The following is a 22267-nucleotide window of genomic DNA, read 5'->3' as shown; positions in this document are numbered from 1 at the left end:
GCTGCCCGCGGGCGAGCCGCTGCGGGGCCGCGTTGGGCGCTGGGATAGGTAGTCCAGGCGGTGGCGCCCGCGGCGGAGAGCGGCCCGCGCGTCAGGCGGCGCTCTGACCTTGCGGGTTTGTCTGGTCGCGTCTCTCCGCTGCTCCCAGCCCGCCGGCCCCTCACTCGCCGGGAAGATGGCTGCCGTACGTAGGGCCCGCAGTTACTCCCGCTGCGTGGTGCGCTTCTCCGACCGAGAACTCTGCTAATTTCCCCCCTGCGGGGAGGAGGACACACACGGACCGAGCGAGGCGGGGGGGGGGGGGCAGAGACCCTCCGGGACGGGACGGCGCCGCCCGAGCGTTGGCAGCATGGTGAGCGGCACCGGGCCCCCCTCCCCGCTGCACGGCGGCCTGAGGCGGGGGGAGGTGGGGGGGGCGACCACCGCGGCAGGTGCGGGCGGAGGGCGGCCCGGCCCCGCCGCCCCCGGGGGGGACTGAGGGGGGCGGTGGGAGGGGGTGTGGGGCCCGAGGGGCGACCCCCTGGGCCCTGCCCGCCACCTGGCACCCGGTGAGGCCTGTGGGGAGTGTGCCGGGATGCTGGCCGCCATCCCAGCCCGGGTGACAGGGCCGTCTGCCGCAGGGGACTTGGGGCTGATGAGCGGGGCTGCTTAATTAAGGGCCGATGTGGCCATCCGGAGAAAGGCCTCAGCAAATCCCGCTGTCCTTATAGAGGAGCACGCCCCACCTTCCTCTTCCTTCTCTCAAAAACCGGGTGGCATAAAGTCACCGGGTGATTTAAAGGGCTCCATGGGCCAGGCACTCTACTTACTTGAGTTTGCGATTTACCATACCAGAAATACTGTTTTGATCAGTATTGCTTTTCTGGCTGCACCTCAATACGGATCCAAGTATCCATGATGAGAACGTGATCATTCGAAGTTAAACCATTTAGCTCATTCAGGAGCTCTTAAAACTTCTTACCACTGTGATTAAAACTTCTTACCACCATGATTAAAACTTATTTTTGAACACCGTTGCTTCTACCACACCGACAGAAAAATGGAGCAACTTCCTCGTTTTCTTACAAAACGAAGAAGAATGTTAGCTGTCGATCCCTGTTTTCTATGTTGTGCTTGCTGATCCTTTAGTTCTGTGCAGTTCACATGTAGCCCTGTTCAACTGGTGAGTCACCTTTTAACTGTTCCTGATCTTGGCTTTATTTTGCTGAAACAAAAGATCTGAACTATAAAGGACTAGACATTACTGACAGTTTAGTAAGTCACTGTCATGCTCTGAGGAAATCAGCATGCAATTATTGATTGCAAAGCAGTTTAAGCTGTGCAAATAAACTAGTTTTGCATTTGGCAAATAATTTCTAAAGCTTTTTGAACAAATCAGAACCAAATCAACTTGGCTGACTTCTTTTTACAGGTCACAGTCTAATTCAGATGTTTACTTGTGGCATGCTGACCTTCTGGTGGCTTGACTGGCTACTGCTTTTCTCATGGAAAATTGTTTGAGCTGATCAGTACACACTAAGGATGTCTCACTTCCAAGCAGGATAAAGTCACTGTTTCATATGACAACTGACTTGTAGCAGGAGGAGGGCCAACAGCATTAAAATGAATAGGTTAGATTTATCCACTAAGTAGTGGTTACAGTACAAATTCTGTGAAGTTCAGAAACTATAACTACGATTTAAGTGTTGTCAGAGTTGGGGCAAGGATCCAATGTTTACAAGTTACAACCTGCTTTGGGTGTTGTCTCATGAGCTGTCTGGTAGTGAAGATCCTTGCTTCAGTGATACCTCTGTTTACTCATTTGCTCTAGCAAAACCATAGGATTTCAGCAGATTAAATAAATAGCGGAAAGGTTGTTCGTAGAGATCAGTTTTCCAGTCCAGTTAGCCATGCAGTAGCGATGTGAATGAATTGCTTTACTGGTAAATTTAGAGGGATGGTCACATATGCTGCCACTGCTGCCAGAAGACAAACCTTTGATATGAGAGACTTCAGATCACACATACACTCTGTACAGAGGAGGTAATGATGGAAGTCAAGATTTTGTTTGTAATCAACTTTATGATGTTTTTTGACAGCTTTTACGCTGTGGGCTAGGTCTTCGTAGTATCGTGTATTTTTTTGTTTGGACTGGGAGCACATTTAAGTTTTAAAGAGCATTAATTTTGGAAGCTTTTGGTCCAGAACTGTGACTGTGACTCAGAAATGAAGGAGAAGTAGGGCAGTTGAACAGAAACAAGGGAAGGAAAATCAAGACTCTTGAACAGGTTACTGAAACAAAAAGGTTTTGAGCATGAGGTAAACTTCAGTCAGCTTCATAACCTCCTAAATAATTTTAACTCTAACTCTTAAATTAGTTTATTTACGGACTTAATGATTTAAGAGGTTTTAATGGGCGTGCCTTTATGCGCAAGAAGATAGTGTGTTGATTTAGTTTCTAAATAACTTTACTAGTCTCTGCATTTTGCAGATAAAACCAGACTTATTCTGCCCAGACTGAGAGCTGACTAGACATAATTCAGCTGCAAACCAGAAGCCTTACACTCTGCGCAGGCAGAGGTAGGCCTGATTCGGGTCAGCCCAGTGCCATAAAAGTCCACTTACAAGACATCCATTTCAGTGCTTGGTCATTCCCAGGCTATCTCTGGCCACTTTAGACGTAATGCCTGGATGTTAAAATAACGTGATAGGACTGCTGTAACTTATAGGACATTAAGTGCCTGCAATCAAATTCTGTAATAAAAAACTGTGAAATTTCTAAGTTATTTACTTCTCGCTCAGATTTAACGTTGCTAGTGCTTTGGAGCGTTCTGGCTTACCTTTTTTCTCTACCGAGAAATTCAAAATCTGCAGCCTTAAAATCAGAGTGTAGAAACAGATGCGATATCTGTTTACTTTAACCAACCAACACTGTCTGCATTATCAACTGTAAAAGATAAATTGACTGAGATATCAGTGAAAACACGTTTACAGGTGACAAGCCAGTGAGTTTGTGGTTGTTTTGGAAACCAGAAACAAGTGCTACAGCTGAACTCCAGAGAGGTGCTTGTCACCGAGACAAAGAGATTAAGCATTGCCTTCACATCAGGTTTGCCAGTATTCTGTGGTTTGATCATGAACTTCCAGATGCTATAAAAATTTTATAAATTTTCTGAATACAAGAACGCTTTGATTTCTGCGCTTTGATTGTGCAGGAGGTAGAGATTTCTTTACGAGAACTCGGAAGAATCTCACTGACAGAATGTCACTTGAAGTCTTTTGAGCGCTGTCTACAATAGGAAGGAGTGGGAAATAAAATTTCTCTAAGGAGTTGTGGTCATCTTAATGCCAGGCTTGCTGCCTTCTCATTTTGCATTAGGTACTTGCCAAACTATAGATGTGAATTTCAGTGCAGAAAGATAGAAAAACTGGAATGCTTCAGCTGCAGGAAGAGCTTTAAACAAATGTCTTAGTCTTTGGGTTTTTTTCCTTACTGGCATCTTGCTGCTGTTGTCATTGTAGTGGCTTGTCACTGGTGTTCAGAATTAGTTTTACTTTGTTTTAGTATAGATTCCATAAATCTCAGTATATTTCACAATGAGAATTTATTTGGATCTTTCTAAGTTTTGCTCCTAAACAAGCTCTCTAACTCCTATGTAGTGCCCTGTTAAGTTTAGTTAAAGGTCTTATTTAAGGTCTTATTTGTTTAACCTGTCTCACAGCTGTACCGTAAATAAAACCAGCTGTCAAGCTCTCATGCTGACTTTTTATTTCCTTTTATAATGCATTTCTTGTCTAGTTTCACAGGTATTTTTTGAGATTGCCTATACTGTCCCATAATTATTGTAAAGTATGTATTGTTACTCAAAGCACAAATTGCTAAACAGATCAAAACTACTGGTTATCTTTATAATGAGAAGATAGTGATTACATTTTCATTTCTTGTATGAAGCACACTACTATTTAATACTGAAGCTTTGATTCTATGCTTTGACTTAGGCACTGAGTGTATTTATTCAGGTATTATGGCAGAGTAGTGATGCATTTAAGCCTTCGAGTGATACATAACTAATCTGCATTGGATTGATGTGACTGAAATGCAAAACCCAACTTCATTGGGTTAATAGGGAAGCGCAAACAGTACCAGTAATTTTAAGACTAATTTTTGTCATCGATTAAGATTGATCTGTGGGGTAGGTGGGTAGGATGGGGAAAACGGGAATATGCTTAATTTTTTTTAAATGAGCGTCTGTGACAGTTGTGCATTGTGAATGTGCTGTAGGGACTTATGCAGACTCTATAATCATGTCTGACTGCTCTCTACTAGGCAGAAGCTGAAGAAGATTGTCACTCTGATTTGGTAAGAACCGATGACAATGAAAGATCTGGTGAAGCAAATCTTCAGGTATGTGTCTTATGCGAGTGTTTTTTTTACAAAAATACTACTGCTGTGATTTAAACTGCATTACTTATGCTCATTTAGTTACCATGCATTTGTTGATCTCACAAATGCTTATACTGTCTGCCCCTCCAAAAGTGAAATAGATAAATGTTGCCACGTGTTCCAAGTGTCAAATTTAGTCTTTAGTTATCTGTGCAGATGAAAAGAAAGTTTGTGGAAGATTTGGAATTTGTTTGAAGAACTATAGAAATTGGACAGCCATTTCTGTATGGATCAAATTCCAGTTTAAGTTGTCACTGTTTTCTGGAGCAGAAAGTTGATAAAAGCAGTCTGATAAAAAAGTGTGTTCTCTTACTATACTAGATTTATGTGTAGTTGCTCTCCAAAAGTCGTGAGGATTCCAAGAGACATGTGAAGTGTAACTTGAAAGATGCTGAAAAAAATGCATGGCAAGAATTACAACTTGCCTTGTTTCACGGAGCATAGTCCTTTCTTTTTAAAAGAGACAGGAGTGTAAGGTCTTATTTGTGTATTATATAAATGACAGCCTTGATTGTCATCAAGCTTAGTATGCTTGTGTACAAAAAATTAGGTTTTCTAAATTTTAATTTCAAGAGCTAATTGACTTCTTGCTTAAGATAACTCTGCATTAACAAGAAGAAACACCAGTCTAGAAAGAATACTTTCCTATGGAGTCTTAGGTCATAACCATAGTACTAACAACTATTTCTTGAAACATCATTTTTTCTTCTGACCTGAATAGTCCAGATAAAAGCACTTATATTATTGAATGAGACTGAACAAATACTTGTGCATTAAAAAAAAAAAAATACTATAAACCAATCGCTAACTCTGTGTCTAAACTCACTGAAACCATTTAAGACTTGGAAATGTAATGCATCATTTTGAAATTCTTTCTTGTGCTTGTACTTTATAATTTCTCCTCAGAAGATGTTCTGTCTGAATATGTGCTACTAAATCAGCATTAATTGGATTTTTTAGGCAGAGCTCCAGATGTTCAGAGCTCAATGGATGTTTGAGCTTGCCCCAGGTATGAGTTCTAGTGGGTTGGAACCTCTGCCATGCAGACCATCTTCAAGAGGACCTGGACTAAAGTCTGTAGATGCCAGAGTGAAACAGGAGATAGCAAAAGAGGAAAAGGTACAAAACACCGGATGTATAATTTTGGGGGTTTTTTTTGTGTGTTAGTATTGCTGTATAACTATCCTAAAAGGTAATGCTGAATTCACTGTAGAGAAACAACAGAGCTGGTTAACCTGTTGTCTCCATACTGATGTATTTCCTTAATTCTGCAGTGATTTTTCTAGTTTTTATTCTTGGCTTAATTCTGGCACCTTCCCAGTCTGCTTTCTGAAAGATTGTAGGTAAGGGGTGAGCAGCAGGAACAGGGATAGTTTTTTGATTGGGAATTTCAGTTATGGCTTGTAGCACACGAATATGTCTTCTTACTCTATGGAACTATTTTATTCGTCTCCTTCATAGAGCGCAGTAGGTAAGACGAAAAATAATTCTAAGTCAAGTGACAATGTAGTTATATTTGTAAGGAATTTAAAAAGTGTTCTGTGTTATTTATTGTGCAGGCAAAAGAACTTTTCTTGAAGGCAGTGGAAGAAGAACAAAATGGGGCCCTTTATGAAGGTAATATGGAGGTCTACAAAGAACACCCTTATTGCAGAGGAATCTAGCACTTTCTGATATATGTGCAAGACTGCATGATGCCAGTGAACTTAAACTGCAGGCTAGTAGTCATTTGAGAGCTGAATTATTTGCATAAGCGAACAAACTTGCTATAAAAGGAACCATCATATCACAATTCTGAGGTTGAGATGAAGTTAAAGCGAGATCAAGGAGACAGAATTTCTAGCTTTCAGACAAAACAACAGTATTTTGAAATCTTGAAATTTAATGAAGCACTGAATTGCTTCTTCATATAGCATGCTGCTTTATGTGACTTTTGTAACAGTAACTAAGCAAGGCAATATACTGTATTTTCTGTGCTCACAGTTTTCTTCATTCCACTTTGAACAGAACTACTTAACCCATGGAATGTTCTGTTGATGGTTCTTTGTTTTGTCGTTGTTGTTTTTATTTGTTTGTTTTTTTAATTTACACAGCATGCTAAGATAGCTTCTTTAAGAATTCCTGAAGTGAATGTTTAAATCTGCTAGTTTTATTTTATGAGGTTTGCCATAAATATTTAAGATGCTGAGCTTGCTTGCCCTCTTGCTATGCTATCAGCACTAGCAAAAATGGAAATTCAGAGTTTTCTTCCTCGTATTTAGCTTTCAGAATATCTAGAGTAAGAAGCCTGTCCTAATTTACAAGTCCTGTAGGTCACTAGTGGAGATATCAAGTAATAACTGATGACGAAGTTTTCTATTTCCTTCATTAAAAAAAAGGAACATAGAATGTACGTGCCATCCTCCTCATCCACTAGAGGTTTTGGCCACCCTGGTTAAAGTGCAAGTGCAAAATACATCAAGATATGCAAAACTGAGAGTACGCTGGAAGCTCCTGAACTCAGCCACCTGTTAAATACAAAATTTCCATTTCCACCATGAGAGTTTTCCCTCCCTTGCAAGGGATTTCTGGTGGTTGTTCCAGATTTCAAATGAACTGAAAGAAATATGAATCCCCAGTAGGTAATAAAATTAATTGATTCAGTTTCTAATTTATTACGTGTTTTTACGGGGCAAAATTACTTTAGGCTAAGGTATTTCGTGTGTTGGGTACAGAATTAAATGTGCAGTAAAAAAAGACGTCAGAACTAAATGTGATATGTAATCTACCATTTAGGAAATTGTGCAGTAGATTGTGAAGGTTCTTTCATACCAACTGTTTTGAAGTAAATGAAAAAAATGTGAGGAAGGACATCTATTTAAGCATTGTGTGTATAAAACAAAAGCTATAGTTTCATCTGCTTGAGTGCGCTCCTATGTTAAACACAGCAGCAGAGGAGTAGTAACATCCTAGAGAGTTGCCTTCACAGGGGTGATTTAGGAATCTGGATTGCGTGAATGTGAATCCATTCTTTCTCGGTTGAGTTTGATTTGAGACTTAAAGAAAAAAAAATGAAACTGCTTCTACACATGCATCTGCATGAAACTTTAGAGACATGGTCCTACACTAGACACATATATTACGGAGCACATATTGGGACATCTGTTTTCATACCACACTTTTATCTGCTGACCCGGCCACCAGAATCCAGGTCACCAGAATCCAAGTGACATTTCAGCCTGCTTCTGAAATCTGCTGATACATAACGTTTGTGAGACAGTTATGTGCAGTAGCTTGTTTCATGTTTAAGTACAGTACAGGCCTTGCTGCAAGATTAAATGCTAAAGTTGAGACTGATCTCTGTTTAGCTGGCTGCTGGTATTCCTCATCCTCACCAGCCAAAGGATACTGCGACTTGCCAGTCACTGGCCCTGGCATGACCTCAAGGAAATAGGACACATACTTGCCCCAGACACAGGCTTCTCAGGCTCATTATTGTGTCAAATTTTGAGTTTCACACTCACTGATGTTTTATTTTGGGTTTTGTTTCATTTTTAAGGGTTCAAACTGAGGGAGAGTTGCACTCTTGTCTTCGTATCACGATGTGAGAATAGAGAGACATATAAATGCGTATATCGTCTTAATACAGGTTTAATACCTTAACAGACTTAATGTACATACAATGAATCCACGTAAATTAAGAAGGATCCACAGAGTTAGCTCAGAAAAAAGACATTCTGCAGCTTAAATAACTGTTCCTTCCCACAGGGTGATTTTCCTGGGCCTGTTTCTCTATTCAGTGTTTGTGGCATCTTTGGAGTGTTAAAGGCAGAAGTACTTTCACTGCATGCTATAAGAAGCCAAATCTGTCAGGTTTTCCTTCATGCCCTGTAGTCTTATGCTTGCTACATAGCTTTTTGAAAGAGCTGCTTTCCTCCAGTCAGGTTCCTCATCCTCGGTTTTATAGTGGCTTGCTTCTATGCTTTCTGTAGTTTCCAGGGGTTTGCCACAGTAAAATTTACTTGTTTGATGTCTATTGTTACTGTTTTAAAGTACAACAGTATTTTGTTGTCCTTCTTCACCTTTTTAATATGTATGTCTGAATGACTGTATGTACTATACCGGGTACGTGCCTCATCTTTCAAATTCTCTTTTACGTTCCTCATGGTTAATTGTGAGTATAATACCTAAAATCTTTGGCTGGTTGAGAAAGCTTTTTAAGTGCTGTGCAGCAAATGAAATCAGGATTTTGTAATGTTTTAATGTAAAATTTTGTACTCCATAACTGAGTTTGCAGTGGTTAAGGTAAATGTGTAAAAGCTGAAACACATCTGCAAGAGCTTTTTACTCTGAAAGAGTACATGAAGTTTTTAGTTTTGAAACTGCTTAATGTGCCTCTCTCCTGTATTGAATTTAAACCTAATCAGTTTAGATAAAATAAGATTTACTAGGAAAAAGCATTTTCCACCTGTTTAGTGCTTTTAGCTGAAGCCATCTGTGAAAAAAAATTTTTGCTTTGATAAGCTAGTACAGGCATCAGACATATTTAAACATTAACCCTTTATTTTCAGCCATCAAGTTTTATCGTCTAGCCATGCAGCTGGTACCTGACATAGAGTTTAAGATCACCTATACGCGGTCCCCAGATGGTGATGGAGTTGGAAAGAGGTGGTAAGTATGAAGATTTACTAATTAAGTGCATAGTAGTACTGAAACCTGAAATTTTATTTCTAAAGCATGTGAATGCTCTACTGTGATACACAGTTGTAAGTCTCTAACATTTGGAAAACTTCTATACTTTCATTTGAATAGACTGCTTTGTAGAAAGTTTACAGATGCATTAGTACAAGGAGGACTTTTCTATACTGTAGTTCAAAGAAGGTAACACGCTTATTTGGAGCTGGTTAAATTCAAGTGGAGGGATTACAAAGAGTTATGCTGTTACTTAAAAAAAGAAAAAAGCATCATTCACTTTTTTACTTTTGACTTCTGATCTTCAGATTTATGAATTATACGTTTAGGATCATCTACAAAACTGCAGATGGCAAAAAGGTCAATTAGTAAAAGCTTTGTACCATGGAATAAGCACCGTAATTAAGGAAGGGAATATACTACTGTTCTTGTGCTAACACAGCTGTATGGGAACATTTCCAATAAGGAGAGCAATACATTTAAAAGCTCATAGATTGTAATCCGAGCAGCCTAGTCTTTCGTCATTACAAGCATCAGAACTCGCCTTGCCTCAGCACACCAAATGTCTAGCGCCTTAAGGTTGACCTAACTTGAGCCCAAGACTTACGCTTGAGGACAGGGTTCAGGTTAGGGTAAAACTTGTGTTACAGCTCAGATAGCATAGTGAAGACAAGCTTCTGAAACAGAGCTTCCAAATTCACTGCTTACTGGTAGCAGCCATAGACGCTGCTGATAGCAGCAAGGAATCAAGGGTTTTAATTTGAGAATAAAAGAGGAAAATACAACCATGTAGGTGTGGTATTGCCAGCTCAGTCTTGTTGCCCCAGGGCAGTACAATTTCAGTGCAGTACTTGACTCAATAGAAAAGAGAGTAAGATGAGCTAAGTACTTTATTTACATCTGCTTCTGAATGCATTGCTAGCATGAAATCTTTGGTATGCATTTGTGCACTAGGAAAATACTGGATAATAAATTACACTCATATAAAAAATTTGGTTTTCATAGGATTATTTTCTTATTTTAGCATAATTTTCTCTATTCCCTTCATTAAGCCTCTCTGTCCATCTGCCACTTACTGTATGAGTTTTCATTCAGTTTTGTAAATGTTGCTGCACCATCCCCAGCACTACGTGACAGTGAGGGAAAAACAGCCGACTCTCTTTAATTGTTGTTTAAAAGTGTATCTGTAGAGGTGTGTCTTTTTAAGAGTTTCTAGTTGTGATGGTTTTGCTCTCTGAATTACTGTTGTAGCTGTTTCACACAATCTTGGTGAGAAAAAACAGATTATACAATTACATTTGAAAAAACAATTTACAGCGTGGCCTTTAGATACTGGGACTGGCTGTCATATTCATCAAAATAAAGGAAGGTACATTCAGTGCAACATCTTACTATGGTCTTAGTTAGGACAGGCCCAAACATAATTGTCTTTTGTATAATACTTTAAAACCCATTGGTAGGTCTGCTAGTTGCTTGCTTATGTTCTCAGCTCATTCTATTAGGCTTATTTAGAGGATAATTGAATAATATTTAAAAGTGACTGGAAGGTCTCTTAGCTAGCTTGTATACCAAGTCAGGGGAAAGAAAGTGTTTTGTGGGGAGATCAAGGAGAGTTGTGTTTGCGGTTACTTGGTGCAAGCAAGTGTGCACCTGTTAAAGCATCATATTATGACATACAACTTAAATTTAGGGTTTTTTTTAATATGGTAATGTTTTTTTATCACTTAGTAATCCTTCAAGTTTACTGACAAGTAACAAGCATATTGCTTCTGTTTTGCAATCTTGTCCTTGCTTCTGAAATTTTTTATGTCTGCTTGTTTACAGAATAGGTGAAAAGTAGTTTTCCTAAAGGAAAGTTTTCCTTCATTATTGATGAAAAAACCCACGGAGGATCACTCTTCAGTCAATAATGCAAGAGTAAAAAAAATAATTCCTAAATTGTTTTCAATGTGTTACATTGTGACAAGGATTACAAAAAATTTCCATCAATTATAATAATTTATTTCTTGCACACTGCTTATCTTTGACAAAGTAAAAGATCAGATTTGTCTTTTCATGGGGTCAAGCAATTCTTCAGTGACTTCACTAAAAACACTGAACAGTGAACTTTCAAATCCAAAAAGGAACTGGAATTGGAATTAAATGAAAAGAAAGTTGTTACTGTCAGATGGGTTCCAGTAAAATCTAAATGAACTTGATAGGATTGCAGTAGTTGTATTGTATGATGAAATGAGATTGCTTACATACAGGAGACAACTGTATTGAATGAACGTAAGACAGCGGATTGATGCAAAGATAAGGATGTCTGTCTGTATGTTTTGTCCAGTATCACAGTGTTGGCATTCCCCCTTTTCTAGTGTTGAGGATAACAAAGAGGATGACAAAATGGCTGATCTCCTGACAGAATTCCAACAGCAGTTAGCTCTTCAGGAATCTTCAGTGAAACTTTGTCAGCCTGAGGTTGATGTCAGCCAGACCCATATCTCAGGTATGAGATAAGACACTGTAAGAGTTCAGAGGCACAATTTATAGAGATGTTTCACTCTGACTTGATTAAAACATTTCTCTCCTTCATTCTAAAGCCACCTTTAAAGAAATGTATATAGTATCTTTTTATTTACTTTTATAGTTAGATGTAAAGGAAAAAAGATCATCAACAAGCTAAACAGATCTTTTTCTCATACATTATTTTACCTTTGTTGCACAAACTTTTCCATGTAGTATTACTACTAAGTAGAATTTTTCAGGATCAGTCATACTTAAAAGTACCAGCTTCTAGAAATGGGCTTGCTGAAGTACATGTATTCCAGTTTTCCTTCCAATTAATGTTTGAAAAAGTGAAATGTGGGTATTTTTGTTTTGGTTTGCAAATATTTATTACAATTCTTAAGTGTGAATAAGAGACAATTGTTCTGTGAAGATTATGCATCTTTGCATTTCCTGTTTTAATCTGATTCTGTATCATATTTTTAGAATAAATATGTTTTCAGGTTCAGCAAGACTGAAAATTAGAGAAAATTAGGAAGGCAAAAGCCCAGCTGGAGCTCAACTTGGCCACTAACATTAAGGACAACAAAAAAAGCTTTTATAAATACATCAAAAAAAAGAAAGCCAGGGAGAATCTCCATCCCTTACTGGATGCTGGGGGGAAAGTTGCAACCAATGACAAGGAGAAGGCTGAGATACTTAATGCCTACTTTGCATCCATCTTCAATAGTCAGACCAGCTGTGCCCAGGGTGCTCAGCCTCCAGAGCTGGAAGATAAGGATGGAGAGCAGAACAGCCCACCCATAATCCAGGAGGAAGTAGTCAATGATCTGCTTCTGCACCTAGACATATATAAGTCTGTGGGGCCAGATGGAATTCACCCAAGAGTACTCAGGGAGCTGGCGGGAGAGCTCACCAAGCCTCTCTCCATCATTTAGGAACAATCCTGGTCAACAGGGCAGGTGCCAGATGGCTGGAGGGTGGCTAATGTGACGCCCATCTAGAAGAAGGGTCGGAAGGAAGATCCAGGGAACTACAGGCCCGTCAGCCTGACCTCGGTACCAGGAAAGATCATGGAGAGGATCATCTTGAGTGAGCTCTCACGGCAAGTGCAGGGCAGCCAAGGGATCAGGGCCAGCCAGCATGGGTTTAGGAAAGGGGGTCCTGCTTTAACCAACCTGATCGCTTTCTATGACCATGTGACCTGCCTTCTGGATGTGGGGAAGGCTGTGGAAGTTGTCTATCTGGACTTTGGTAAGGACTTTGACACCGTCCCCCACAGCATTCTCCTGGAGAAGCTGGCGAATCATGGCATAGACAAATGTACTCTTCGCTGGGTTAAAAATTGGCTGGATGGCCATGCCCAGGGAGTTGTGATTAATGGGGTGAAATCCTCTTGGCGGCCGGTCACCAGTGGTGTCCCTCAGGACTCAGTTTTGGGGCCGGTTTTGTTTAATATCTTTAGCAATGATCTGGATGAGGGGGTTGAGTGCACCCTCAGTAAGTTTGCAGATGACACCAAACTAGGTGGGAGTGTTGATCTGCTTGAGGGTAGGAAGGCTCTACAGAGGGACCTGCACAGGCTGGATCAATGGGCCAAGGCCAACTGTATGAGGTTTAACAAGGCCAAGTGCTGGGTCCTGCATTTTGGTCACAACAACCCCAAGCAACGCTACAGGCTTGGGGAAGAGTGTCTGGAAAGCTGCCCAGCAGAAAAGGACCTGGGAGTGCTGGTGGACGGCCAGCTTAACATGAGCCAGCAGTGTGCCCAGGTGGCCAAGGCGGCCAACAGCATTCTGGCTTGTATCAGGACTAGCGTGGCCAGCAGGAGCAGGGAAGTGATCGTGCCTCTGTACTCGGCACTGGTGAGGCCCCACCTTGAGTCCTGTGTTCAGTTCTGGGCCCCTCTGTACAAGAGGGACATTGAAGTGCTGGAGCGTGTCCAGAGGAGAGCTACCAGGCTGGTGAGGGGTCTGGAGACCAGGTCACATGAGGAGAGGCTGAGGGAGCTGGGCATGTTTAGCTTGGAGAAGAGGAGGCTGAGGGGAGACCTCATTGCCCTCTACAACTGCCTGAAAGGAGGCTGGAGAGAGGTGGGTGTTGGCCTCTTCTCCCAGGTGAATAATGACAGGACCAGAGGAAATGGTCTGAAGCTGCAGCAGGGGAGGTTTAGATTAGGTATTAGGAAGAATTCCTTTACTGAAAGAGTGGTCAGGCACTGGAACAGCCTGCCCAGGGAGGTGGTTGAGTCACCATCCCTAGAGGTATTTAAGAAACATGTAGATTTGGCACTTCAGGGCATGCTCTGAAGGGCAGAGATTGTAGGTTGTTTGGTTAGACTCGGTGATCTTAAGGGTCCTTTCCAACCATTAAGATTCTGTGATTCTGTGGCTGTATAACATAGCTAGAAAGGCTTTTGAAGGTTAATGATTTTCAGTGTTTCAGTTCTAGGATAGTAATCCAGAGACTTCCTTGAGAGATCTAAATTGTAGAGAGTCTATTTTATTTAATTTTCACAACTGTGGCATTGTACACTTGGGAAAGCATCTTTTCATTTTTTTCCAGTAAAGTCAAGATGTTGTAGACATTAAAGTGATCTCAGGAGGTGCCTCATTTTAGCAGCAATCTTAGTCTCTTTCTAGGTTTATTGTCTGCCTTCTTGCCAGTCCTGTGTGGCAGTATCTTGCGTACTGACTTTTTATAGCAGAGGAAAAACTGTTGAAATCATGATGTCTGCTTCAGAAGTAAGTAGGCTGGAAAGGATCCTTCTTGGTCATCACAGTAGTACAATAGTCGCAGACCTCAGCAGCCCAAGGAAAACTGAAACAATGTGAAGCAATGCATTTGGCTGAATTGATTTCCTGTATTCCATTTTACATTTTATTGACATTCATAATCTTAGAATATTGGTTAACCCTTAGTACAGGACAGGATCAGACCTCTGCTATGTAACTGACATACTGGATATATTTACTTCCCCTCCCTAGTATATGAGCAATTTTTCATAGTAGTTTTTTTTCCCTCTTTTACACAAGTAAGGCTTGGGACCAAGACAGCATTCTTCACCGGAAATACTATAATATTTGTCCTACAGGGCATGCCCAGTATCTGAAGCAAAGTGTTTTAACAATCCCTAGTTTACTAGAAACTTAGAAACATGGACGGTAAGATAGATAATCAAAAACTTTGGCTGACTGGTGACTATCTGAATGGAAGCTGTATACCTGTTAGCACTTGTAGCAGATTTTTAAGCCTTTTTAGCTCCCATTCTCTGGGACACTAAGAGTTCACATACTGAAGAGCTCCTCAATTGCCAGAGGCTGTTTTGTACCTTCTATCAATAAATGCATCTGCACAACTTTTGCTTATATTGGAACATTAATTTAATGGTTGCAAATACAAGCAACATAGCAAAGTTAGGACTTCTCAATAATAAAACATAAAATCAAATCAGATTCATGAAACAAGATGTGTGTTAAATTAATACAGAAATCGGTGCTCAATGATGTATATACTTTTTATCATGTTAGTATTCTGAAATGTGAGACTTAAGTTTAATCAAATTTTATAACAAAAACAGTCTTATTGGATTTGTGGGAGTGTGGCAATGCAGTTTTTTTAGGTATGCTCTTTTACTAAAAATCAGAATTCTGATAAATGCGGTCTCTACCATGGCATTTACAGCTAGTTACTGTTTAATGTACCTTTGTGCCACTCAGCTATTTTTTCCATTTGATGTCAAAGCAATTACACTAAGTAAAATAGAGAAGTCTTATGTGCATGTGGTGATACAGTTCAAGCCATAGGCTCTGGCAAGCAGCAGTAGTTGAAAATAAATAAAGCCTAATTCCTGATGCTATAAAATTAGTAAACAAGATTATACACAACTGAAACAACAGAGGAAACTTAGGAAGGCAGAAAGTTATTAGAAAGAATTTTGGCTTAGTTTCCCAGGGCTTTCTCACTGAACTTTTAATGCTATGCCACTCATTACCTGATCCTGTAGAGCTGTGATGAGGATTCTGTCATTCTCTTGTATTACATTAGAAAAAGTCGTTCAACACAACAGTGATATGTGATACCATTTTCAATCACTGTACCTGTACCACAAAATACAGAGTGATATGGTATCAATTTCATAGTGGATAGGTTGTTCTTAGGACCTCCTATCCAATACTGAACCTGACCTGAGCGTATTTAGCTTGTCGTGCAAAAGCACTATGCTTTGAGGTAATGTTACACTCTAGGTCAGTTTGAAGAAAATACTGCTTTGCAGGCACTGTGGATGTGCAATGTAGACGTGGAATTTTTAGTATAACACCTTACAGTTAAACTGTGTTTTATGCTATCATCTTACCATAATGCACTTTAAACGCATTATTTTCGTTCTTTCGTTATGTGACTTTTTTCTAATATATAGTGACTTTTTAAATTAAAGATAATTCTTTTTGTTTCCTGGCATCTGGCTACAATGTGAAAAAGTAGGATTTTTTTATGGGAAGTCAGAACTTCAATAATGGTCAAACCTGGAATTGTAGATAAGCCATCGATTTACAGGTTATCATCTAACAAGGATTTCTTTTCTCTTGGCAGTGTTGCCTATGGAAGTACTAATGTACATTTTCCGATGGGTGGTTTCGAGTGACTTGGACCTAAGATCATTAGAGCAATTATCTCTTGTTTGTCGAGGATTTTACATTTGTGCCAGGTATTGTAGTTAAGTTATCTAGAGTGAAGCTTCTCTCTGCTCTAAGGAAGAAATAAGAGCTTTTTCATGCTTGAGCATATGTTAACAGTGTGTAGAGGTGGATAATAAATCCATAGAGCAAAATTGCCTGTGTTGGAAAGGTGGGGGTTTTTTGTTTTTTCGTTTGTTTGTTTGTTTTGCTTTAGGCTGCTAAACTGTACATGTAGGACTATGTTGTGCTTTTCCTTCCCATGGTAATTTTCATGTTCTGCTCCTCACAGTGCTTAATCGGCTTTTGAATACACCACTAAATGGTATGTTAGATAGATAACTTCCCTGTACTAAGAAGTGTTGCTGAAAGTCTTACTTGCTCTACCTTGTTTGAAAGTCAGAGTGGCAAGGTCTCCATTAATAGTGTCTCTTGTGTTGTCATCCTCGTATGGCCATGTAGAGAAAGTGCCAGGCTGCTGCAATGTTCTTGTTCTGTACTTGGCTGAAAATGGCATTGTGTTCTTGAATTTTACTGGGAGGAGGAAGTAGCTTTCAAATGTTCCAGGAATAAGTAAATTAGTGAATGATTTTAAATTATGAGCTGCTGTTGTTCAATAAAGTTTCTTTCAGTTGCATCCAAGGTAAATAATGGACTGTGTTACTTTGATATACAAGAGCTAAACAAGGCTTGTGGCAAAGTTATGGGGTTTGCTTTTTTCTCATTTTCACTAGAGATCCTGAAATCTGGCATCAAGTCTGTTTGAAAATATGGGGCAGGAGCTGCAATAAACTTGTTCCGTATGCCTCTTGGAGGGAGATGTTTTTGGAAAGGCCCCGTGTTCGATTTGATGGTAAGGTGTACTTTTGGAAATCGGTATTTTTTTTTTACTGCATGTAACCATGACAGAAGCAGTTCTGTGGGTTTGATGTTTATAACATTGTTAGACCTAATCTGAATTTGTTTGGGCTTCTGAATCTGTAGAACATCGGCGAAGAGAAGGGAAGGGCGAAAGGGACGAAAATAAAAACTTTAATCTATTTAAGTAACAAAAGTAAACTCAAAAGTTTTAGATTATTGTTTTTTTTATCTTAAATATTTCATGTACTCAGTTTTTGTTTGTATACTCGTATCTTCCTTTCCTGTAGGTGTATATATCAGCAAGACAAAATACATACGTCAAGGAGAACAATCTCTTGATGGTTTCTATAGAGCATGGCACCAAGTGGAATATTACAGGTAGAACTGTAGTACAATGAGTGAGTGAAATGTTTCTCTCTTAAGTTCTTTAAATCCAGCCCTTGATATCACAAACATTAAGTATTCTCTAAAACTCAATGGAACTACTACAGTGCGTAAAGCTATGTACATTTTTTGAGAATAGGTTTTAAGAAGTAGAATTTATTATGATAATTAGCGATGAGCTTAGAAGCACATTTCATCCTCAGTTAAACCATTCCATGTGGATAAAACCTAAACAGTAACAACAGTAATTTACATTTCTGATATACTAATCGTTTTCAGCAAAGGGAAAACAAGTGATTATACAAGAATTGTCTTTTAACTTATTTGTAACCAGTTGTAAATAATCAAGAGGCTGGGCTTTCTCAACTTGCTGTAAATACCTTGCCATTTATTTCCTCGGCCTGTGTTTCTGCTGTTCTTCATCTTGCTGTTCCCAGCATTTATTGTTCCATTCTGCCATCCCTCCTGAGGCTGGAAATCATTAATAGAAATCATTGAATCTCTTGGCTATTTCTATAGTCTCACAAACATCAGCATAGTACCTGAGTACTGTACAAGTTGTAGTATCTGAGTACAGTACAAGTTGATCAGGTCCCAGAACCTGAAAAAGTCCATATGACATTGTCCATTCTGTACTGATACTGTAATTAAGATTTTGTTCCATTTGTCTCAATGCTAGGAATGGAGAAGATTACTTGAGTTCAGTTTTGATTCCAGGGTAGCCTTCTTGCTTTGATTAGAGGTGATAAAACTCAATTTCTGCTCTCTTTCATAACTCTTCGTAACTTGATTTTTTAATCCTCAAAACTCTCTTTTGATTTCTGATCTCTTTTTTCTGTTATATCATGTGTGAAGAAATATGTTTTCAAATCCTATTACCTATTAAGTTCTCTGGCCTTCTGAGAAACATCCCATGATTTGAAAAAAAACCCAAAACAACAGAAAAAGAACATGCTTTTTAGGTCTGCATTCCGTAATTATATTTTTGCAGGTATTTGAGATTCTTCCCAGATGGTCAAGTTATGATGCTAACAACTCCTGAAGATCCTCAATCTATAGTTCCTCGCTTACGGACTAAAAATACAAGGTTATTGAACTAAAATATTTGGCTCTACTGTTTTCATCTTGCTTTTACTTGGCAATTTGTATTTGCTTTTATCTCGGATTCTATATCCTGGCTTAGTAAAACAAGAGTGAAAATGCAATGTTATTTATCTTGTGTTATAGGTGTTTATAGTTCTCTTTTGAGAACTACAAAAAAATTTGGTCTTTGTGCAAAGATACTTATAATTTTAAGGTCCTGATACTGTAATTAGATTTCCTTTGCGGGTTGTGTGATTTTAAACTTTTACAGGAAGTAGATGGAAGAATACACGCTATTAGCTTGGTGGGTTTAGAATACTTTTAAAGATACTATTTTGTTACTGACTGCTTTCTTACACTTCCTTGACTGTTTGTGGTAAAGTGAAGATTTTGGTGGGATATGACTAAATTATTGCGTGATTTCATTTTGATGTTGGCACGAACTTGTTAAAAACACAGAAAATCGTTTGTGACTTCAGAACAGGTTTGAGCTGTTCACCAGAAGTCTGAAAATATTTAGCAGTAAGCTAGGTAGAACTGACTAACTTACCTTTACTGTCCTACCTGGGAAAATTAAAAGCAACCTTCCAAAATGTTTTAACCATTTTGCATCATCAGTGAGCCTAGTACTTTACTAAAGGCAAATAAAGAAGTTTCCTTGATTATGATATGCAGTCAGTCTTCTTCTCACTGCTGATAGTTGTATTATAAGTACATGACTCTCTTGAGACAGGGAATATTTTTATGTCCTTGACACTATCCTCCTCTTAACTTTCCAGAACGGATGCAATCTTGCTTGGCCATTATCGCCTTTCCCAGGAAACAGACAATCAAACCAAAGTATTTGCTGTAATAATGAAGAAAAAGGAAGAGGTAGGTAGCAAAATAGACTAGAGGAAAAATAGTTTAAGGAGGGGTCTTTTTAATAAGTTTTTCTCAGACCATTCACAGAATATTTTTAGGCACATGAAGACTTGCATTACACCAGAGAATTAAAAAATGAATTTCATTTTTTTAAATGGTTTAAAAATAAAATATATATTAGCCTGGTGATTTATCTTACCTTTTTTCCCCAAATCTGTAATAATCTTTTTATTAAGACAGGTGAATATCTGCTTCATGTTTGAGCAACGGTTCTGCCTCTTAGGCTTAATTGCCACGTGTGGTGCTACTAAGTCACGTTAACAAACAGAAGGGAAGGGCGCAGAGCTCATTTTCTGAGATCAGTTTTGACTGCATGCAGTTGTGTTCCACAGCATTAAATAAAACTACATAAGCGGTATTCGTTAATTGAACTCTGAATGATTTGGTCAATTTATTTACATCACAAAAATTTCAGATTAACAAAGTGTCTGTCAAGAGAAACTTGTGAAGAGTTAGAAGTGTTACTTCACAGTGAGTTTGCATAGTTTGGCTTATTTTACTTTTCTGTGAAAACCTCGTCCGTAATTAACATCTAAATTGATGTGTTTTCAAGGAATACCAGTACTTACTTTTAAGTATCAGAGTTTAACAATCTGTCCTCACAGTCATTCAGGCCTCAGGATAAATAGTTGCACGGTGTTTTCTTTGTAGTTCATGAAACTTCTTTTCTCTTTGTGCAGAAACCGATTGACTACCACAAATACAGGTATTTCCGCCGTGTTCCTGTGCAAGAAACAGATCACAGTTTTCATGTAGGACTGCAGTTGTGCTCCAGTGGGCGCCAGAGGTTCAACAAACTTGTCTGGATACATCATTCTTGTCACATAACTTACAAGTAAGTAAATGGGGAGTAAGATCAAAGAAGGATACTTAACTGCAGAAACACAGGTGACATTAATTTGTCCAGTACTAAGTACGGAAGATGTAAAGGCTCTGAGGCTTACGAGGCTTTAACAAAATGTCCTGAAAACAGTAGCTGGTCCTGATTTGATGTATCACAACGAATTTTTACTTTTAAGAAATACCAATATTTTAGTAACTTTTTTAAATGGTATGGAAAGTTTTCCTGAGTAGTAGAACTGCAGTATTTTAGCCATTTAAAGGATTTATGCACAGTGTTTGACTTCAGAACTGGATCAGGGTTGAACGACTTAGTGCAGTGCTAGTAAAGGGGTGTGGAAAACGCATATTAATTAAGGTGGATTTCTTTTCCTCTGTGGATGTGCAAACTATAAATATCTGTACCCGTCATGTGAGAACTGTAGCGTTTACAAACTATATAATCCAGCAGTGCAAAATATGGGTATGTGACCAGCTGTTCTGATCACTGACCAAGCAAGAGCCGTGGCCACTGTTCTTGTACCTGACACTAAATTACTGGCAAGTTGGCTGTCCAGATGTTTGATGTTGGCATTTAGTGGATTTAGGCCTTGTCTTGCAGTTGTCTTAATCTCTATATCCAGTGTTTTTACAGGGACATAGCTCAGCTTTGAGCTCTAAGTATATAAAATCTACAAAGTAAACTGCTGGTGGTTGGGAGTATAGGTAACTTTCATAAACAGAAACATTGCTTTTATAAAACCCAATATTTTCATACCTAATTTATAGAGAAGTGGCAGTATCACGGACACTTTTTTCAGCATGGAACCTTTACTGCTCAGGTTCTGCTCTATCTCTCAATATGGTGGTATCCTTTTGAAACTAGAATAAAGATGTGTATGAAACACATCTAGGAGGATGCCTGTTTTTTGTCACTGATGTTCAGAAATACTCTGGTTTCTTCTTTTTAAAGTTTCGTAAACATACCGGTTTTTGCTGTCACTCTGTGTTTTGAATTCAGGGTTCTAAGTGAAACAAATAAAAGGAGATTTTTTTGATTCAATATCAACATGGTGACTTCAGTGACATTCTGTGCTGTTTCAAGTCTTGGAGCTAATAATAAGAATGAAAGGGGAAAGTGGTTTCTTTGATGTTAAAACAGAAGTGTATTATATACAGTGGGATTTGAGCAACATTCAGATGCTCTCAGAACAAGGCAGAATGAAAGACGCTTACATTCCAGCTGTAGTTTGGTGCACACACTGTACTGTGGAACATGATTGATTTACTGAGGGACTCAAGCGGCAATTTGTGTTTAATTTCACTTTTACAATACTCTTTGCAGATCGACTGGTGAGACAGCTGTTACTACTTTCGACATTGACAAAATGTACACCCCTTTGTTCTTTGCACGAGTGAAGAGTTTCACTGCATTTTCAGAAAAGCCGCTCTAAGAAACACCTTTTCCCCTCACAGCTCTTGCATGAATAAAAGGTTGTAGCTAATGAGCGCTTAAGTTATAAATGTGTATATATTTGGAACATTTTAAAATTCAGGGGAATTTTTTGAAGGCAGTATCTTCTATTTGATTATGAGTGGCTGGGGTTTTATTTTGAAGTCAAGCTTATGAGTATTGAACACCTTTTCTTTGTGATAAGAATTTGATAACAAAGTTTTGTTGATTGTTTTGTTGGGGATTTTTTAAAATGGATTTTATAAATCAGTCTGCTTAAAATGTGAGTCTTCATCTGCCTGGACACTGGTTTGTCCCAAAGGAATTGTTATAGAGGAATCTCGCTGTCCGTGGGACAGTGTGTGTGGTCTCTGGTGAAGGCTTGAAATGTGAAGAGGAGAAAGTTGTCTTATATCTGTTAAACTGTGTGACTTAAAAGAACTTCAAATAAATGTTTTCTTTGAATTAAACTTATTTTGTTTGCCT

At 39.0% G+C, this 22267-nt stretch overlaps 1 protein-coding gene across 2 annotated transcripts; it reads left to right on the top strand.

Annotated features, from left to right (window-relative positions):
- The first annotated feature begins 57 nt into the window (after nucleotides 1–57).
- Nucleotides 58–22251, top strand: FBXO9 (F-box protein 9). Of its 2 annotated transcripts, none has more exons than XM_063330313.1 (13): nucleotides 58–352; nucleotides 4311–4384; nucleotides 5384–5542; nucleotides 5983–6040; nucleotides 8974–9073; nucleotides 11452–11582; nucleotides 16175–16289; nucleotides 16992–17110; nucleotides 17406–17496; nucleotides 18494–18589; nucleotides 19365–19458; nucleotides 20190–20344; nucleotides 21674–22251. In XM_063330313.1, exons 3-13 carry the CDS (start codon nucleotides 5396–5398, stop codon nucleotides 21780–21782), a joined length of 1215 nt encoding a protein of 404 aa, XP_063186383.1. In that variant the 5' UTR covers nucleotides 58–352; nucleotides 4311–4384; nucleotides 5384–5395; the 3' UTR covers nucleotides 21783–22251. The 2 variants fall into 2 exon arrangements, with proteins under 2 accessions (XP_063186383.1, XP_063186382.1); XM_063330312.1 differs by having other exon boundaries at nucleotides 4307–4384.
- The last annotated feature ends 16 nt before the right edge of the window (nucleotides 22252–22267 follow it).

Source organism: Chroicocephalus ridibundus, chromosome 3 (genome assembly GCF_963924245.1).
Source record: "Chroicocephalus ridibundus chromosome 3, bChrRid1.1, whole genome shotgun sequence".
NCBI lineage: Eukaryota > Metazoa > Chordata > Aves > Charadriiformes > Laridae > Chroicocephalus > Chroicocephalus ridibundus.
Note: the sequence above shows the minus strand (reverse complement) of the source record. Positions and strands in the feature narration are given on the sequence as shown.